Source organism: Emydura macquarii, unplaced genomic scaffold (assembly GCF_026122565.2).
Source record: "Emydura macquarii macquarii isolate MOO-44397 ecotype Brisbane River unplaced genomic scaffold, CSIRO-AGI_Emac_v2 contig_3506, whole genome shotgun sequence".
Classification (NCBI taxonomy): domain Eukaryota; kingdom Metazoa; phylum Chordata; order Testudines; family Chelidae; genus Emydura; species Emydura macquarii.
This window is the reverse complement of record NW_027133643.1, coordinates 4,700,643-4,721,220: the sequence shown is the minus strand read 5'-3', so window position 1 is coordinate 4,721,220 and position 20,578 is coordinate 4,700,643. Positions and strand designations below refer to the sequence as shown.

The 20,578-nt window shown below is 40.7% G+C and overlaps 1 protein-coding gene across 1 annotated transcript in view; it reads right to left on the bottom strand.

The window, feature by feature from the left end:
• The window catches only part of LOC137144960 (nardilysin-like), a 66,758-nt gene that overhangs the window by 29,455 nt on the left and 16,725 nt on the right, over nucleotides 1-20,578 (bottom strand). Inside the window, exons 6-14 of the mRNA XM_067535475.1 lie at nucleotides 15,752-15,847; nucleotides 14,446-14,568; nucleotides 8,649-8,706; nucleotides 6,957-7,030; nucleotides 6,713-6,782; nucleotides 4,371-4,448; nucleotides 3,740-3,860; nucleotides 3,593-3,651; nucleotides 1,318-1,372 (exon numbers count right to left, since the gene is read on the bottom strand). Coding sequence (XP_067391576.1) covers nucleotides 1,318-1,372; nucleotides 3,593-3,651; nucleotides 3,740-3,860; nucleotides 4,371-4,448; nucleotides 6,713-6,782; nucleotides 6,957-7,030; nucleotides 8,649-8,706; nucleotides 14,446-14,568; nucleotides 15,752-15,847 — 734 coding nt within the window. The remainder of the gene's footprint in view (nucleotides 1-1,317; nucleotides 1,373-3,592; nucleotides 3,652-3,739; nucleotides 3,861-4,370; nucleotides 4,449-6,712; nucleotides 6,783-6,956; nucleotides 7,031-8,648; nucleotides 8,707-14,445; nucleotides 14,569-15,751; nucleotides 15,848-20,578) is intronic.

Here is a 20,578-nt window from a genome sequence, read left to right as displayed (position 1 = left end):
TTGATTTAAACCAAAGCAATTTAAATCCCTATTTAAATCAGTAAGCAGGAAACTATATTTTCATTCATCAATTTTAATATTATTTTGCATTTGTAAGGAGGATACAGTATATCTGTATACATTTATTTAAGCTGTTATGTAGCTTAACTTTTATTCAGATTCCTAATTTTACTCATGTTAGAAAATGGTGGATGGATGCATTTCTTCTTTACTAGATGATTACTTTTTTACTTGTGATTTGTATCAAGCGCTATTTGGATGGAAATTAAAATTCAATCAAAATGTACAAAAACAGTTAAGTTTAAAAATTAGTTAAGTAAAACTACCTGAAATGGGTTGAATATCTAACAAAGTAAATTTATCAAAACATGTTTTGCATTTGACACTAACTGATTTATTAAACAAAAGAAGTATTATTACCCATAGTTAGTGAACTGAACTGATTGTTTCTGGTGATCACATCCTTCAAGATTTTAAAACTAGAAGAGTTCCTCCTCTCAGACCTAGTTTTTATTCAAAGATTGGATGAGCAAAACAAGATTTGCTGCTTTTTCAACCCTTAATTAGTTGAATAGACTAAAATGAAGAAAATATTCTCTCTGCACTGTAGATGAAACTATCATTCTAAAAAGCTGGTTTGGCACTTCAATAAACTGTGATTTTAGGTACTTAGCCAGCTCAACGGTTTGACTTTTGTTAATACTTAAAAGCAAATATGTACTGTTTAAGACTTTTAAAATTCATTTAAATAATTTTACTAGATTATAGTAAATTTAGGCCTTAACATAGGTTATCATATTTTCAAAAAGGTTTATTTAAAAAAAAATACCTATATTTAATATTAATAAAAAATCTGATTTAAATAAAAATCTATTTTTAATTGTTTAAAAATCTATTTTTTTACACCCTGGTTCACAGGCAAATAAGATAAGGCTCCTATAACAAGTATCTTACAATCTAAACTGAATGATAAAGAGAAACTGACCTTAAGGAGCAGGAGAAAACAAAACATGAACAAAAAGAAGAAAGCTCTTGGGAGAGCACCATATACCAGAGAAATCAAATTATATTTTGGTTTTATTCAAGGATAACTTCACAAGTCATAAAGTCTAACATTTCTCTATCTAGAATATAAATTATTTCTACTTAACAAATGCTCCTTCTTCCTCATTTATGTAAGAAAGACTAAGAGCTTAGACCCATGTAATTCTCGCCGACTATGGCAAGTTACACAGAAAATACCCCAGTTATAATTTAAAAAATCTAGGGCTTAACATCTATGTACCCGTAGAAAACATTTGAAGATGAACTTAGTACCTGATCCTGGAAATAAAATTCATTAGCTTCAATCTTCTGAATCTCTTCCCAAATTCTGTGGTAGAAAAAATTTTTTTTTACCCTGCCACACTTATCAAGAGGCTAATCACAAACTATTTCTAGATAAGAAATGAGGCTGAAAATTGAAGCCAGTTTCTCTACAGTAATAATAATTTGGACATCTATATGACCTGGATACCATAGACACAGTGCACAAGAAAATACGCATACAACTCTTTTTGTCTGGGAATCACAAGCATTTAATAATTAATTAAATGTAATAAGCATTTAATAAATTATTAATAAATAATAACTTAATAATAGTCTTCCACTAAGGGTTTGTCTATACAGGAAAATTTTATCAGTTGTACCTTTAGAGTTAAGATGGCATAATCCTACATATAGCCACTCTTATTGTGGAATAAAATTGGCTTTTGTCCTGTTTAGTTTAAACTTCTTCCATGGAACATAAACTAAACAGAAAAAAGTCACTCTTATTCCCAAATAAGAATGTTCACAAAAGGGGTTATACAAGTATGGCTTAGTCTATACTACAAAGGTAAGTCAACGTAAGTCACCTTGCATTGCTTTATTTGTGCATGTGTCTACACTCAAATTTGTCGCCAGCTGATGTAAACGCCCCATTATGGTGAAACAGTAACTCCATCTCCCTGAACGGCATTTAGCCATGATCAAAATACTACGCTTGACACAGTGCAAGTGTAGATACTGCATGACCTAGGTTGACCCTAACAGTCCTCCAGCACCTGTCCCACAATGCCCAATAGTGACTGCTCTAGTCACAGTTGTGAACTCCACTGCCCGGGGATGCTGGAGACTGGAAGCCACACCACCCCCTTTAAAAACCTCTGCATATTTTTGAAATGCCATTTACTGATTGCTCAGCTTGGCGAACATACCTAGTAGTTCTTCCTTGTTGTATGCAACTATCCAACCGACCATGCCAACTACACAACACTACACCAGTGATACTCAGATCTCAGTAGTTCAGGAGCCAAATAAGCAATCAACATTACTCAAAAGAGTCACAGTAGTGTGAATTAATTGTTTAATTTACTACAGTACTATTCATATTTAAAACAGTATGATGGGAAATGTTTAGGTTTTTTGTGTGTGTGTGTGTATATATATATATATATATTTATATTATTCTCACAGCAAATAAGTTAGTTCTAGTGCAAATTGATAACTTAATTGGTTAACAACATAGTAAAAGCATCCTGACTGGTTAATAATTAAATCATATAGTGTTTTTACATCATGTGCTGCAAAGAGCAGCAATGCTGTGTGAAAGTGAAGGAACTGCAGCAGGCACACTAAAAGACCAGGGAAGGCAAAAGTAGATCGAGAGTGCTGTGCCGCAATCTGGCTGCTTGCTCCAGCCCTCCAGTGCAGAAAAACCAGAATGAGAGCTACATTGACAGTGGAGAAGCAAGAGGTGATCATACTCTGGAAGCCTGCAATGTTGGATTGCTAGTCGTCTGTGGGAAATTATTTTGGAATTGAAAATCCACAGTGAGGGCCATTTTCATGCAAGTGTGTAGGGCCATTAATCATCTCCTGCTACACAGGATCACGACTCTCAGAAATGTGCAGGACGTAGTGGATGGCTTTGCAACAATGGAGTTCCTGAATTATGGTGGGGCGATAGACATCATGTAAATTCCTGTTATGGCCCGACCTCACTTTGCCACAGAGTACATCAACAGAAAGGGCTACTTTTCTATGGTTATGCAAGTACTGGTGGATCACCAGGATGCTTCACCGAGATCAGTGTGGGCTGGTCAGAGAAGGTTGATTCAATACCAGTTATTACCTTACTCATAATTGTCTCTCTAATATCCTGGGACCGACATGACTACAACTACTCTGCATATATTTAGTGCTTAGGTCAGACACATGAAAATGAAGAAGGGTAGCAATATTTAAGGTTGTGTTTTTTGTTAAGCCTGTTGCTACTTTCTTTGCAACATGTGATTCATAGATTCATTCATAGAGATGGGAGTGACTGGCAATCCCCAGTAGATGACAGTTACCATTTCATTTCTATTTGTCACACTGCCTTTTTATGGTGACCTACAATTAATTCTTCCATTTTTTTTAACAATCTCATTTTCTACCATTTTCTCAATGCATCTGTTCTAATAACTGCTTATCAAAAAATAAAAAGCACACTATAATGCAGAAAAGACAGAAAAGAGAGAAAAGCCCAGCAATATCCAGTGTCATGATCACTTGATTCAAACAAAGTTACCTTTTATCGGGTCCTCTTTTCTGCAACATTTTCAGATATTGGAAAACAATATGCGCAACCTGAAGACAGAAAGACAAACTGATGAACTTCCTTTAACTTTTGGACATAGCACAATGGTATGAAATCCAAGCTGCAATGAAACTTTACCTCATAGAAATGCTCATAACCTTCATCAGTCAAAGTCACAGAAATGCTGAATATAGAGTAGGTGGAGTTCTGTTCAAATCCTGTCTCACAATTTCCCCCATATAATGCGAGAGCCCAAAATCTATTGAAGAGTTATACCCATTATTAATTAATTAATATATTCCTTTTTTTATAATTTAATTTTACTATTCCTGCCTAATAAAATCCACTTTAAGGAATTTAAAAGTTAATCCAAAACAAAAAGAAAGAATATACCTTTCTACAAGTACACAAAGCACTGAAATTTAAAAATGCAGGACATACACCTTTTTAGGATTTATTAATAGTTAATCAAAATATTTTTAAAAAATAAAACAAGTTTTCAGCAAAAGTACTTCTAGTGTTGCTCTGGAGATTCTCTTGCAGTTAAATTTCTTCTATTTAGTACTAAAGACACGACAGGGTACATTTTCAGAGTATTTTGCAGTGCTTAAGTCACATGATTGCTACAAGTTTTAAAGAAAGTTTCACTCAGTTTGTCTCAAGCATTGTAGATCACATTTCTCAATTTTAATTTCAGAAAACATTTCCCCCTTCACTCTTTATTTCAATGCACACAATATTAAAGTCTCACATTTAAAGAAATACATACTTTTTCCGAAGAAAGGAAAGAACACTGCTTTTGCCTTCATGTCCTACCAGCCAGGAGATATAGTGAAGTGGCTTCACCCTAAAAAGAGTAAAAGAAATATAAAACTACAAGAGAATAAACTCTAATGTAGATTAATAATTAACAAATCAAAAAACAGATATTTGGATAACATCTTTCATCCAAAGATTCCAAATCACAAGACAAACAACTATAAATTCACTATGCACTTCATCTACCACTCAAGTGACACCATTAAATGGTAATGCTATGAAAAAGAGATTGGTGTCCATTTGAAAATACAAAGGAATTTAGGTAGGTAGAATAGTTACTGATCTGAAAGTTAGCCAGGCTGCTGACGTTAACAATTATACTTTGGCTGACAAAGTCAAAACATTTTAATGAACACAAATAGTCAAGCCCTTGTTTTATGTCTCATTACAAAGACATCACTTCCAGCAGCTTTGTGCCTCCTAGCACTAATTCAAAAGGAAATGCCCAGTAATGATGGTTCAGAACAGAATCTGAGGAAAGTGTGTTATTCAGTGTATCACCAACACAACTTCATGGGCTACTAGGTTTTCTTTGGAGGTCTTCCATCCATGGACAGAGCAGGCCCAATTTTGTTTATAAGAGTTGATTGGATCACAACCTAAAGTAATATGGATGCAAACATATTACATTCAATATGTGTGAAGATGTTGTTTAAAGTTTGACTCTGAAGGAGCCATATGATTGCACACCTTTCCACTCGTTACCCAGCAATATCAAACGTACAACAGAGGTTTATAAGTGCTGTATATCAGAAAATTAACAATTGAACAGTCAGTTGCAAAGAGTAGGAGTATGAAAAGCAAGCCTTAAAAAGCATGCAGAAGGAAAGAGAACCTATTCAAAGAAGCCTCATCTCTCCTCAGCATAAGATCCTGCAAACCACGAGTTTTAGCTGACAGACTGTACAATGGAAAGCACCAATAGCAGTAAGATTCTGTGTCTGCTTCTAAAACTGTAAACCATTTACCATGTGTGACACTGAGCCAGAAAGGGTTAAGCCACTAGCAGGCTGCATGACCCAAGCCCAACCTTTAGAAACATATTAGAAGAAGATACAAATGGTAATTAGAGCCATTCCTTGTAAATAGCTAACAAAGCCGTGTTCTATAGACTAGAACTTTGAAGTTTAGACTTGTATTGTTAGAAGATTGGAAGTAGATAATCGCTGTGTATGTCTGTATTCACCTTTAAATAGTAAGAGGTTAACAATGTAACCTGACAATTCCAGTCTGTCACTACATTCTGTAGATTCAGAGATAAAAAGGGGTAATGACACTTAGATGAAACATGAATGTAGTAATATCACTGTCTTTTATTTTTCTTTGTAGTAACTATCTGTGAATGGCTGGAAATAGACAATTACCTTATGCTAATCAGTGCAGCTAATTACCAGTGTGCATGTTACTTATGTTACTTCAAAGCCAGAGACTTTCACTTATAGACCAGAGGTCTATAAAAAGGATGCTAGGGACCTGATTCTGTATTTTAGATCTCCTTAAGCTTTTGACAGGGGAAGCTGAAGTCACAAGACTAAGATCCCAGCTCTTGTCTAGATCACCCTGCTATTTCTCAAGAAAGAAATTATACAGATTCTGCATATGAACTGCATATTGGATTATAACCTATGAACTGATCCTGAAAGGAACTTTTGCTATTCAACATTTCTACTATGAAACTGAACTATGGACTTTAGTCTTATCTGTATGAATAATGATTTTTAGCCAATACTCCCTCTTTTTTCTTTTTTCAATAAATAATAGTTTAGTTAATAAGAACTGGCTGTAAGCATATATTTGCGTAAGATCTGAAATATTCATTGACGTAATGGGTAATGTGTCCGGTCCTTTGGGATTGGTAAAACTTTTTTATATGATGAACAAGATTTTCAGCAATCCTCATCATATTTGACTTGTCTGTGTGAGTGGGAGCCTAAGACTGGATGGCTTTAAGGGGACTGTGTTTTTGTCTTCTGGGTAACCAGTAAGGTATTAAGAAGTTGTTTTGTTGCTGGATTGGTGAATCTAATTATTAGAAATAATCACCATTTATGGGATTGCCGGCCCCATTCTTTGCAGTCTGCCCTAATTGAGCAATCTTAGTGTAGCCCCCGTCTAGTGGCCAAGGTCACACCATACTATTCCAAAAATCAAATATCACAGAATGTTTTCATTTTATGCAATGATTCTTTCTTGCTGAATTTAACAGGAGAGAAAGTCTTGCTTATTTTGTTTCTTTACAGATATTCATCTATACTCAGAGTGTGACATCAAAAAGATGTACTGCCACCTTACCTGTAATGTCTTTCCTGTGGTGGTAGTCCCCAGGCAATACTCAGTGAATGAACATTTCTGATTGGAACAACTGAATAGGAAGAAATGTATAAATTGTAATGCAAATGCATGCTTATTCCTGTCTCCTTAATCCTAAGAAAAAGCAATGGGTAAGAGATTTTACTTAATGTAAAAAGGGTGGGGAAGATAAACAAAATTATATACATTCAGAACACTTAACACAGAAAACATGCAGTTCACTCACCTCTGTAAAGCTTGTAAAATTCTGGTGTGTCAAAAGGCTGTGTCAGATAGCCATAGTTTGGTTTGGGTAAACCACTTCAAAAACAAAACAAAATTATAGCATGATGTTTACGGTTCATAATACAGGGCCACAAAGGGGAGAGTATAAGCTGCTCTGTGCCCATAGTTTAGAAGTGATAGAAATCTGAGTTTTTTAGGGAGCCAGAATGTTTCCTCTTTTGATGTGACACTGAACTAGGGTACATCACAAGATCCATCCCATCCTGATAAAAAGAAAACTTAACAGCCACTATTTCCCTGATCACCTCCACAAACACACACACTAGTTATGGGCATATCACCTATTCCTCCAGTGCCCTACACTTGTGACACTGAATCTCCTGAAAATGATATGACACAGAAGTTTAGAACAAGTGTGGGTAAGGTCACTAAAAGATTCTTGCACTTTGCCTCTTGGAGAGGCCCCAGTCAATCTGCTTTTGCAGATTGGTCTGCACAGAAATGCATTAGCAGAACAAAATGTCTTGCCGATTTCTGCCTGTGAAGAGAACAAAGTAGCGGTGCATCTGTAGCACATTAGCATGTCTCCTGCACACCACCAATAAACTATAGAAGATAATAAGGTATAATATTTCATAATAGGAGGAAAAGTAAGCCCAAGGTGATTTATTTTTAAATAAAGAGAAGTGGAATTATGGACAATCTGATGACATTGTGCTGCCACAAGAAGACCCAATACACGAGTGATGTATAGTTTCTTAATACTTGTGATGAAACAAACTAGAAGGGGAAGTATTTGATCTGTACCACAACAAATACTTAGCCCTTTTATAGTTTGGCAAATCTAATGCTCTGTACTATCAGCCAGTCTCAAGCATTACCCACATTCTGGGAACAAGTAATTAATGCAGCTTCATTTGACTTCCCCAGGAGAAAGTGGAACAGATAGTAACATATAAGTGACTGCAAGACTAATCTATGGGGAAAGTGGAGTCTCAGAATTAAGTAGATAAGAATCACTAAAACACACACAGATCTCCCCATACGTACACTGCTGACAGCCTGATGGGCTATGAAAGCATCCTTGGGTTTTACCCATCTTATGATTCTAATAGAAAAGCCAGCATGGCACCCTTTTGTTTACGTATACATCTTTCAATAAGCATGATCTTGTAAGCAGGGATGCACATATTCAGGAAGTGTTTGTTAGTCAATTACTTGACTATGATGTTACAATATAGCAAACTCACACCAAAATAGCAGCTATGAGATGAGGGAATAATTAGAGTAATTTCTGGTTACAAAATGGAAGAATTTGTTTAATGTATAATTGCATTTTGAATTAAGGGGACACATCTTAGGAACCAAACAAGATAAGATACAACAAAATTTGGGTTGGGCGCCCATCTTACACAGCACACTTAAATAAGAAGTACTGCATTGAATTAGTTTGAAAACCCACATTTAAAATATTTTGCAGCCATACAAAACACTACAAACCACTGAACTGTACTTTGTATTAATTATCTTTTAACAAAGAAAAGTCATAAGATTTAGTACAACACAAATTCAGAATACAATTCTCCACCCAACAAAAGAGGTGTCAGCATAGATGTAGCAGACATCAATCAGATTCTAGCCTCAAGGTCAATACCACACAGCAGATTCTTTTTGTATCAATAAAGTATCTTACTTATTGGGAATCTGTGAAAAGATTTCCATCACCCACTTCTCCAAAGTGTCCAAAGTTTCTAGAAAAGAAAGAAAAAAGAAAGCTATAAATATAACTCACTGAAGGGCATAGAGCCAGGTTTCAGGTAAACAAAGGCAGGCTGAAAATCTTCCTCCATTAAGACAAATTAGTTTGGGGAACCTGAATAAACAGACTCATTAGAGCCTGCAAGTCAGTATTCGGTAATGCTAGATGGCCCCAGAGGATAAACTTCAAGCCTGTTGGTCTGATTCCCCCAATATTTAGCAAATCCCATAGATACCCAGTCTTGGATTATACTTTGATGATGGTCATATGTACCCATTACAGGTACAACTGAGAGATTAGGTGGCACTCGTGACTTTATGATTTGCTAGATCCTTAGAGTATAGTAGGTCTGCTCAACCTTCCCAAGCACAGTATAAATAACGCAGGGCTCTGAAGGGGACACAGCTGATACAGTTGTGCATCTGATTAGCATATGGTGACCCTAGAAACCCTTGTATTCACACCCTACTGCAACAATATTTGTACAAAATATGCCTTAGGAGGTATCAAAACTAGCATGTTACTAGCTTTTATATGAATATCATTGTAAAATGCATGTGTTAACCTTATATGTAAAGTTATCAGCTCCCTCTTTATGATGTTATCAGAACATGTTTAAGACAAGACAGTCTAGCCTAGGCAAAGATGATAAACACGTCCATCCTAGACAAAGGAATGTGGGTTTACCTCAATTTACGTATTAGCTGTAAACAAAGCTATCAAACTAAACCAGCCAGGGTTATCCTGAGCCCGAACCTGAGAGACAGAGAATTAACATGGTTCCTGCACCCCAAAGAGACACAGGGGGCTGAATCTGCAGGAGACCTTCCTGACTTGTAAGACAAAGACATTCCTTTGGGAATATAAGAAACAGAGAAAGACTCCATCTTTATCCTTCATCTTAAGGAGACATAGAAACGAGTGATTTGGTCACTGTGATAAGTCCTGGACAAGGTCAGATAGTAAACAGCTGGAAAGGAGACTAGGGATGAGAGAAACCATCCTGAACAAAGACTGTATCTTGCTAGATTAAGTTTTAGACTCCTAGATGCATAGTTTTTTGGTTCAATTTCTATTTCATTAAATAAATTTAAAGCTTCCTTGTCCTCCAGAACTTTATGAACTCACAGAGCTTTGAAAAAGTGGTAAAGTATTCTTCAACACAATCTGTTTTTTTGTATGCAGGTCCCAGCTTGCCCCAGCTTGTCCCAGCTGGGTGTTCCTTGGAGAGAGACAGTACCTGTGGGCTATGCCACATGCCCCTGCCTGTCCATTTTGCTCTGGGAATGCAGCCTTTCCTTCTCTTTTCTTGGGCTTCCTTCTCTTTCAGATCCATGTCTTATTGGTGTGCAGCTGCTTCCTTCTCTGTCTGCCTCTCAGTGTCCAGAGCTTGGCGATGTGCTTCTTCTTGCTGCTGCTTTTCTGCCCCCCTCTCCTTGGCTCTTATATCAGCCTTCTATTTTTGGTGTTCATGGTCTTTGTCTTTCTGCTCAGCTAACCATTTTTGGTGTTCACATTCTCCTTTTATTATGTCATTCTCCAACCTAGCCAGCTCTAACTTTGTGTTGCTTTGCTGATGGTCATGTTTATGCTTTACTTTTGTTGTTTTCCCATTCCCCCAACAAAAAACAACAGAAAATAATAAACCCATATCCTCTCTTCAACCTGTTCCCCACCATCTCATCTGTAAATCACTTAAAACCAGATTATCAGTGCTGGAAGCGTGAACCTCAGTTAACCTACAAACTGTGTATACATCCTGCCGGCTATACCACTGTAAATGGAGGTCACTTACTATGACTAAAGGTTCTTTGGGCAAAGGATGCTGGGTTATGCTATACCACCTGGGCAGGTTGGAGAAGCACTTCGTGGATGGAAAGTGTAGTGTGTTAAGGTCCCACTGGTTGGAGGATGTCCAGGGTCCTTCACGTCCTCAGCCAGAAAGTTGAGGGCTCCTGCCATGCACCAGAAGAGATCTTGGTAGTGGCCATGATTGTCTGGGGGCAACAGAGAAGATGGAATGAACGCCTCATCCGGAGACGAAGAGGCACCAATCAGAATCAGTGGTTCCAACAGGGCCAACAGTGTAGAGGGCATGGTGGTGTCTTGGGGTTCCTCATAGACAGGGGGGAGGGGGGTGAGAGCGGCATACTCTGGCAAGGGTCGGCAATGAGGATGCAGCAGTGCTCTGTGACCCTGAAAGGCGTCCCAAGACTGCCAGTAGGTGTCCACGTACAGATCCATGGGTACAGATCCATGGGTATCTAAACCATGGCTCCGAGGGAGGACCATATGCTGGCGCATAAGGTAGGTGTCATGGCTTTGGGCTGTAGCAGTGTGCCAGCAAAAAAGTGGAGTCCAGTTCCAAGGACCATTCAGAGTCAGAAGGATGGTCTGGAAAGAGTGGTGCCATTGGAGCAGGTGGAGCTGGCAGTGTCGAATGGGTTTGTGATGAAGGCCCAGGTAGTGGCACCAATAGTGCAAATGTGGGCAGAACAGGGCACTGGCAAAGGAGCAAGGGTTCATCCGCCAGTAATGGAGGTTGCACTATTCCGGGGGATCCGAGATTCAGTGGGGAGTCAGCATATGGGAGGAATAGCTCAACTGTAAGTGCGAGGGGGGATAGTTGTTCTGGCGTGTGTGGAACTGGTCATGAGAAGCCAGTCCCAGCAGTGTGGACAGAGCTGGGGATGAGGGCAGTGGTTCGGTGACTGAAGTTGAAGACGATACCGATTGGTCTTTGTGATGCTTACCCTTGTACTCCATCTTAGACTTCTTGGGAGTGCAGCTGCCGGCTTAACATGCAATTTCTCACCCGACCTGGCACAGCTCTGGGAGGTAACACTATATTCTGAGGTGGTCCCTCTCAGGAAGCTGCCTTTGTGCTCATGGTTGTGCTGCTTGTGAGCACAGTGGGGCATAGTCAGTCCTGCCAGTGCCGCTGCGGTTGGAGAAGTTCTCACCAGTGGTGAGGCTGGGTGCTCCAGTGGATCCACCGGTGCCAAACTCAAGTGCACACGCGGGCCCAATGCTTCTTCCATGAGGTGTTTAGGAAACCTAAGCTCTTGAGCCTCACGGATCCAAAGGGAGCAACAGACAGAGCAGCAAGTGATGATGTGGGTTTCCCTGAGGCAATAAAGACAGCGCTGGTGCTCATCATCCACTGAGAAGGAGCACAGGCACAAAGCACAGTTTTTGAAACCAGCTTACCGGGGCATAGTCCCCGCCAATGGGTGGGACACCCCATACAGACTAAGGTAATGGAAAAATTAGCTAACTATGAACTACTAACTACCAACTACAACAAGAACTATATACACTAAGTTATAAGAACAGGTTTATTTGGACAAAGATATAGCTATGCAGTTCAAAGAATGAGGAGGAACAGGGTTCCAACTCTGGCCATGTGGCAGTAAGAGGGAACTGGAGGGACGTCGATCCACACAACCTAGTAAGACCTTGGGCACATCACATGGCTGATGCACACATGGGCCAATGGATACTACTTCAAACAGTTCCGATTCTGGCATATGGCACCCATGTGCACCCATGCAGAGAATCCACATAGGGACCAGCACTCAAAGAAGAACATGCTGCTGGGGATACCCAGAGCTATGAACCACTGTGTTACCTCTCTGCCTCAGCATGAGTGAGTTATGCTGATGATTAGACTGCATCAGTTCCCTGCCACACCGGTCTCTCCGTCCCAACAGCAAACTCCTCAAGGCTCTCCCAGCCCAAACTTTGCCTAGCAAATAACAATGAGTGAACTCCAGACCCCAAGCTTCTCAGAAATGTTTCTCTGTAACACACAGCCTCCAGCACTGTGTATTCACAGAAGATTTTAAGTTTGCTTCTCTGTTAAAGAATCGGTAAATCACAGCTTAATTTAACTTGGTTAAATACTCCTTCCCTTCAAACACAGCACTGAATAGTCGAAGTAAAACAAGTTAATTAATAAAAGAACATGGATTTACTGATACTAAGTAGAAGAGATAAAGGTAGAGATGGTTACAAGCAAATAAAAGTGAAAACATATCTAAAAGTCTAAAACATAATCTAGCAAAATACAGTCTTTGTTCAAGATGTTTTCTCTTCCCAGTCTCCTTTTCAGTTTTTTACTGAATAGTCTGTCCAAGACCCATCACAGAGATTAAGTCACTTGGTTTCTCTGTCACCTTAAAATGAAGTATAAAGATGAAGTCTCTCTCTGTTCTTTATATTCCCAAAAGGGATGTGTCTGTCTTACAAGTCAGGAAACCTCTTGGGGATTCAGCCTATTGTGTCCCTTTGGGGTGCAGGAGACATATTAATTCACTGTCTTTCAAATTCAAGCTCAAGATAACCCTAGTGGTTTGGCTTGACAGCTTTGTTTGTGGCTAATAGGTAAATTGAGGCAAACCTACATTCCTTTGTTTAGAACAGAGGTTTTTATCATCTTTGCCTAGGCTACGCTGTCTTGTCTTAAACATGTTCTAAATAACTTCACATAGAGGGAATTCATAACTTCACATATAAGATTAACACATGCATTTTACAATGATATTGATAACCAGCATATTATTAGTTTCTGTATGCAACCTCACAAGGCATACTTTGTACAAATATCATTGCAGTAGTGTGTTGAATGTGAATACAGTGGTGCCTAGGGTCACACATATTATAGAGGGTCAACTAGGAAACATTTTTTCCTTCTAAAGGAAGGAATACAATATATAAAGTTAACTCACAAAAATTATGAATTAGGGAAAGTGTCAGTAGCAAGAATTCTGCATCCTAGTTAGTACATTAGTGATTATGTAAATCAAAAAGAAAATATTTTCTTCAACAGATATGGGACTATGAAAGTGATCAGTGTGGTTACTGACTCCCATGCATTTCTTCCCAATGACTAGCCATAGTTGCAGAACTTCTGTGCGCACAGTCCCTGCTTTTTGCAAACATTACCCAAGGACAATGCACTGAAACATAGTATTAATTATTATTATGGTAGCATCAAGAGCCCCTAACCAAAACTGGGGCACCATTCTGCTAAGTACTGTACATACATACAGTACAAATAAAGATCATGCCCTGAAGAGCACACAATGTAAATGGACATGACAGAGGGCATTATCACCCCCATTTTATAGATGGGGAACTGAGAAATACAGAGATTGAGCAACTTGCCTAAGGTCTTACAGGGAGTCACATTTATTGTGTCTTTCAGCCCAAAGCACAAATTCATTTCTCCATTGAAATGCAGCCACCTCTGCATAGCACACTCCAGAGCTGTATGCAGGGAAGAGTTTTGGGCACAGACAATCCTATACTCCAATTTAAAAAAAAAAAAAAAGCCACCAGACCACTAATATCAATACAGAGAAGACAACTCCTCTGTATTAAGGTCTCACCCAAAAGATACAAAAATAGTAAACTCTTTGGAAATCAGTGTATGAACCACAAAAAGAGTTGAGACAGTCTTGCTGGGATTCAAAGTTGTGGTTCCCAGGAGATCAGGTATTTCAGACTTGATGCTTAGATCTCAATCACCACTAATAGGGAATTTAAATAGAAAAAAAAAAGCTAAGCACTGGTATTTTCTACAGGTTTATAAACGAATACAGGTGACTACAGAACAGTCATCATTACCCAATGAACAGCGAGGTGTAAGTTCTGATCTGAAACTGAAACAGTCCTCTACTTTAAAGCAGTATGTAAGAATTTGTATTTAAGCAACAAATGATGTTACCTTTAGACTGGACAACTAAGTTCATATAGTGAGCAGAGTAATAGTGCTGCCAAAAATCCCTCAGTCTGGTGTAGGTATCAATGTTATTCTTTTTAGGCTCATGCTTTAGTGTCTCTGCATTACCTGTAAATGTTAAAAAAGTAGCTATTTGGTCTCATGTTACTAGTGCTTTTCTAATCATAAGATCTAATCACAGAATCGAATATTCCTTTATGCACAAGAATTTCCCAATAAAGTTGGCAGGAGTTTTGGATGCGCAGGGAATGCAAGATGGAATACAGGCCATGTTCAGGCCATGAATACATGAAAAAATACTGAGATAAAATACATACATATGAAGAAAAGTTTTAACTAATATTAATATCATGGTTAAACACAATGACTGCCAGGAAATTCAGAGTTCAAAGGATAGCAATTTTTAAAATTACTTGTCTCTGAAATTTTTTTACCTCCTATTGTTACAAGTAACTCTTAAGAGTACTATAACAAAGACTAGAGAAAATATATTTTTCTGTATTTTGCAGTTTCTTCATTTTGTGCACTGCGCAAACCTTTGTGTATAGCCATTTTTACTGCTTATCCTGTTTGTAAGAGTCTTTCATAATACAGCAGAGAAAACATTATGATTATAGGAAATGAATCACAAAAAGTGTCAGGAGAGATTCAGAAGTAGGTGTAGCACCTAAAACTAGTCTTCTTTAAAAAATGACTGGAGTGCAAGTTGACAGGATCTAAGGCTGATTCTACCTCGTAATTTATGAGAAAGTGGTGCACATGCAGTTTGGCTCTACAGGGACTGTATGGGGTGGAAGAAGGAAGGTGAATTCTCCCTTCACCCATCTCTACTCACAAGACTGTACAATGGCAGTGAAGCTGTCACTCAGCTACTACTGCAGCTCTGAGGCTGACTGAACTCCTTTGAAAAACCTTCCTTGTGAGCCCATAAGTACCTTTTCTTTTATATCCAAGATGCAAATGATATTTTTCCAAGATTTATAATGGAAAAGACAGGAGGTTATGTGAACCACAGCTGCCTTAGATGGTATTACCAGTACATGAACAATAAGTTACCATGAATGGGCATGAGACAAATAGCAAGGCTGGAGTTGAAAATATCTTGAACTCATGTAGAACATTTTATCCTAAAGAGTTTTACTGTATTCAAAATGATGAACTGTTTTCATACATTTCAGCTAGCACCAGTTTGGTGAAATACTAAAGAACCTCATATTGTTAAGACATCACTTTATCAGTTTTTCTATACTATGCATATTTATTAGTCTTAGAATGTTATGGCAAGACTCACCCCAGAAAAACTTCTTCATTGGATGCCCAGGTCTGGCAACACTCCCAAGTAACAGTTCCCTCCTGTTTGCATCAGAGGGCCTTGCTAGCTGATACTCTGTTCATTTTAAAGAATTAGCACTGTATTAAACATCAGGCAATGTTCCAATGTAACTAACATTAATTTTCAAAGGGACCATACATAGTACATGGAACGGCACTGGAAGTGCTTCTTTTCAAAGTAGTAGCAAATTAGTTAAATTACATCACTTGTCACCAATGCTCAAAAAGGGAAGACAAGAGTAGAGGGGAAAGAAAAAAAGACCACTCAGTCCATTGCTGAGAAAAAGAATATGGAGAGGAAAGAAAAAAGGTAATAACTTATCTGTACTGTAACTGTTGTTCTTCGAGATTGGAGTGCAAACATGTATTCCACTCAGGTGTGTGCATGCCCATTGTATTGAAGCCAGAGAATTTTGTCTCAGAGTACCCGTAGGGGCTATGTGCCTGCCCTGTGGCTCCCCTGGCTATTCTCCCTGGCTATTTAAGAGCAGCACTACCCCAACTGCCTCTGTTTCTTCACACCGAACATCAAGAATAGAGACTCTGATGCAGAGATGACAAAGGATGGGTCATGGAAAACGTGAATGCACCCGCATCTCAAAGAACAACAGTTACAATAAGGGCAAGTAACTGTCTTCTCTTCTTCAAGTGACTGCAGGCATATATTCCATTCAGGTGACTCACAAGCAGAACTCATAGAAGCAGGGGCTCAGAGTGTACTAAAAGAATGACTGCAGGACGGCCTTCCCAAAGTTTGCATCTGACCTAGACACCATGGTAATCACATAGTGTCTGGTAAACGTAAGTGGAGTTTGACCGCTTAATTTGTGGGGGGCAGCCACCATGGGCGACTCGTGAACTGCCTCAGCCTGTTCAGGGAGACTAGCCCCTGGTCCTGCCCCTTCCGCCTCCTCTCCCATCACAGCCTCAGGCACACCCTGAGTGGCCCAAGCACCAGGCACCAGCCAGACCGCCCCTGGATGCAGTGCTGGAGCGCCCCAGCACCAGTGGCGGGCAGCCTGAACACCCCCAGAGCCCATGGCCCAGCACTGCACTGCGCTGCCCCAACCCACCCCAGCCTCAGGCTGGCTGGTCCACCCCAGCCCCTGTTAATGTTGACTTTTCTCTGTTCATGAGAGTGGACTCATTCTCTGAATTTGCCTCTCACTAACCGATTGTCCATGAATACCTCTTTTTTCTGAAATAAGCTGAAACTACAGCCATGCATTTTGTAAAAAACATGAGATTTTGAAAACAGACCAAAGGGAAGCAAAGTGAACTGAACGCTGACCCGCCATGATAAATCTCAGGAACCTCCTGTCATTTGAATTTCTAAAAGGAACGAAAGTTTTGTCGGTCTTTTCTGAAAACAAAAAGCGACTGCTAAAAGATAAGTCCTCTTTGTTCTGCTGAACATCAAAATTCTGCAACCACAAGGACCTCCTCATGGTCACAGCAGATGCCATAATTCTGGGCAAAGTGTCTGCCACATTCAGAACCAACAGCAAAGAAGTCTTTGCCACCAGAAGGCCCTCTAAAATGAAATCTTTAAACGCCTTCCTGGAAACCTCTGGTAACTTCTCTGTGAATTTGGACATACGTTCCAATTAATGAAGTCATATTTAGATAATAGTGCCTGCTGATTTGCAATGTACAACTGCAATGATGAAGTAGTATAAATTTTCCTCTGCATCAATTCCAGTCTTTGGACTCTGTCTTTAGGGGTGGACTTGCATCTCCTGTTATGACCTGTCATTTGCTACCGTCATCACAAAAGTTAGAAGCTGGATGGGAGTAAAAACACTTGAAGCCCAGCATAGGGACACAATATTACTTTTCAAAAAGCTTAGTTGTAAGTGGTAATGAAGCTGGAGTATTCTAAAGGCACTTGGCAGACTCCAGAAGCACTTCATTTATTGGAAGAGCCACTCTCCCTGGAGCTGAGGATTGGAGGATATCCAGCAACTTACGTGTGTTCTCCTGTATGAACTTGGCCTGGATCCCCAAGGAGGAAGCCATACACTGAGAAGATCCTGGTATGACTTAAAGTCCACAGGCATTGATGAGGAAAAGTCTGGTATTGAAGAGTTATCCAGAAGGGAAGAAGAAGAAAGATATGGGGCCAATGGAGGCTGCTGTGGGGTGAAAAGTTCCTGCAGGAAAGAGTCAGTCTGGACCAGCTCAGGAAGAATGACTCCAGACAGCACCTGTAATAGATGTGGCCTCAGGAATAGAAACAGATCTTGACTCAGGACTGTGGAGAGTGGGATCTCCCACATGGAGGTACATCCCAAGAATTCCAAGGAGAACATTGGGAACAGAGGAAAGGCATTGGTGGTCTGTAGGTAACTAGGGCAGTGACCTCTATCCCTGCTCTGGGAACAGTGCTGATCCCACTATTGATGGTGATACAAGGATCAAGAGAAGTGCTTCGAAGGCAAGGCGGAAGAGGAAGAAATCCCCAAACCAGATCTCAAGGAGATGAGGAAGTCAGCAAGTGGGAATGGAGTAACCACCCCCACAGAAGCAAACAGTCAGTCAGTTTCATTTGGAACCCAATACGAAGGCGGCTTTGGTGCTGAGTAGTCTATACCATCAATTCCAGAAGAGGCATCACCCTTGTAATAGGCACAAAGCAATGGACGGTGCTGAGACTGAGGTCAGTACTGAACCCACTCTAGGGGTCTCTAGTAAGGACATCATCTATGCCAAAGACAGTGTCCGTGCCAAAAACCATTCAACACTGCAAAGGATGTTGGTTGCAACTCTGCAGTGTAAGCCCCAGACAGTGCAGAATGCAGTGCTGACAGGTGAGACAGCTCTGTGACTTGAGCAGACAGTGCCAACCATGGCCCTACAGAAGATGACAATGTAGAAGTCACAACAGCTGACAGCCCCTAAAATACAGGGGAATCAGGAACGTAAAGACAAAGCAACTCTGACGCTCCCCAATATGCCAATAGAGTGGAGACAGGTGATGCCAATGCTGTCCAGGTGATGATGCCAAGGATGCCTCATGGCCAGTACTGGAGTCAATGGTACAGAACGGTTAGATGGGCCAGCTCCATTATGTTTTCCAGAGGACAGACAGGATGAAGAGGAGTTCCCCAAGTCCTGGAACAGGCCCAATTGGTCTTATGGGACCTCTTCCTCAGAGGACCCAAGGAAGGAGAACGATCTCTCTTCCTGTAGGGGAAGCACTGGATCTCTAACTAGGAGCCACATCTCATGTCAGCTCCAAGGAGAATGCGTCAGATGATCTGAAGATATCCCTAGCGCTGAAGTAGGCTTCACAGCCTGCTCTAAAAGGTGCTGTTTCAAACACAAGTCTCTGACCACCTGCATCCTCTTCTTAAACGACTTGCATATAGAACACATTTCCTAAATGTGCCCCTCTACCAGCCACAACAAACACTATATATGGGGGGTCACTACTGAGGACAGCTACTCTACACGACAAACAATGCTGAAACCTCAGTGAGGACATCACCCAGGGCAACTATCTATCCTAACTACTATAACTAAATCTAAGGGTACTACTGAGCTACACTAACAGTGAACTATATACAATAAATTCCCAGAGAAATTGAGAAAAAGAGTGTGTGGTAAATCATCACAAAATGCTCCAACTATAGCTGCAGGCAGTGCAAAGGAACTGAGGGGTCCGGGCAGCACCACCCTTAAGTAGCCTGAAAAGAGGCTAGAGCCACAGGGTGCGAACGCCATCCCTTCAGGTACTAGAAGGCAAAATTCTCCAGCTTAGGAGCGCTAGGCATGTGCACACCTTAGTGGAACACATGATTGTAGCCACTCGAAGAAGAACAAAGAGACATTTAGGTATCGGATCCTGCAGTTTTTGAGGGACCTTAACCCCAGTGATTTGAACGGGAATAAGGGACCCTCAACACTTTGCAGAAAACACTCAACACCTTACACAATCAAGCCCTTAAAAGCAACAGAACAGGTTAAATACTGCTAATTCTTTGCACTTTGTAGAAGATGTTTATGTCTTATCTATCCTGGAAATCTAGAGGGATTATGATCTCAAAAGGAATGAATGTTAAACAGTTGACAACAGAAGGGTTTCTTAGGTCTGGTTACAACCAAAGTTGCACCTTTTCAACAGTAGCATACCATGGGTCTCCAGAGCCCGGGGGCCAAGCCTACTTTTGCAGCCTCACTCACCCCTCCAATGCAGGACAGGAGGGGTCCCAGTGCTGTCCCCCAGCTGCCCTGGGGAGGGGGGAGTTCTGTACCTGCATGGGGGGCGGGGTGTGTGCAAATGCAGGCTTGGTTCCACTTACCTGAGGCACAGCACCCGCCTCTCCCACTCCAGCCCTGCAGCCCAACGCCAGCTCAGACTGGGCAACCTCACCCCCCGGCCTGGGGAGGGGGACCCAAGCCAGCCCTTCACGACGCAGAGGGGGGAAGGCTTTGAGGGGTGCCCCTCAGAGCCTCCGGCACCCCACTCCCATTGTGAAGGCCAGCCTGGCACCCCTCACACTTACCCACCACTCCTGCCCCACAGCCCAGCGCCGGCTTGGACGGGGCAGCATCCCCCCACACACCAGCCTGGGGGAGGGGAGGAGGCGTGCCAGGCTGGCCCTTCACAATGCACAGGGTCTCCTGCACTGCCCGCCTCCTGCACACCATGAAGGACCGGCCTGGCGCTCCCCTGCCAGCCGGCGCCTGGGAGCCTAGCCTCCCCCCCTTAGCACACCACTGCTTTTCAACTAAAGGTGTGATGTTGAAGTGATTTAGTTAAATTAGTGCGACTTTATATGTG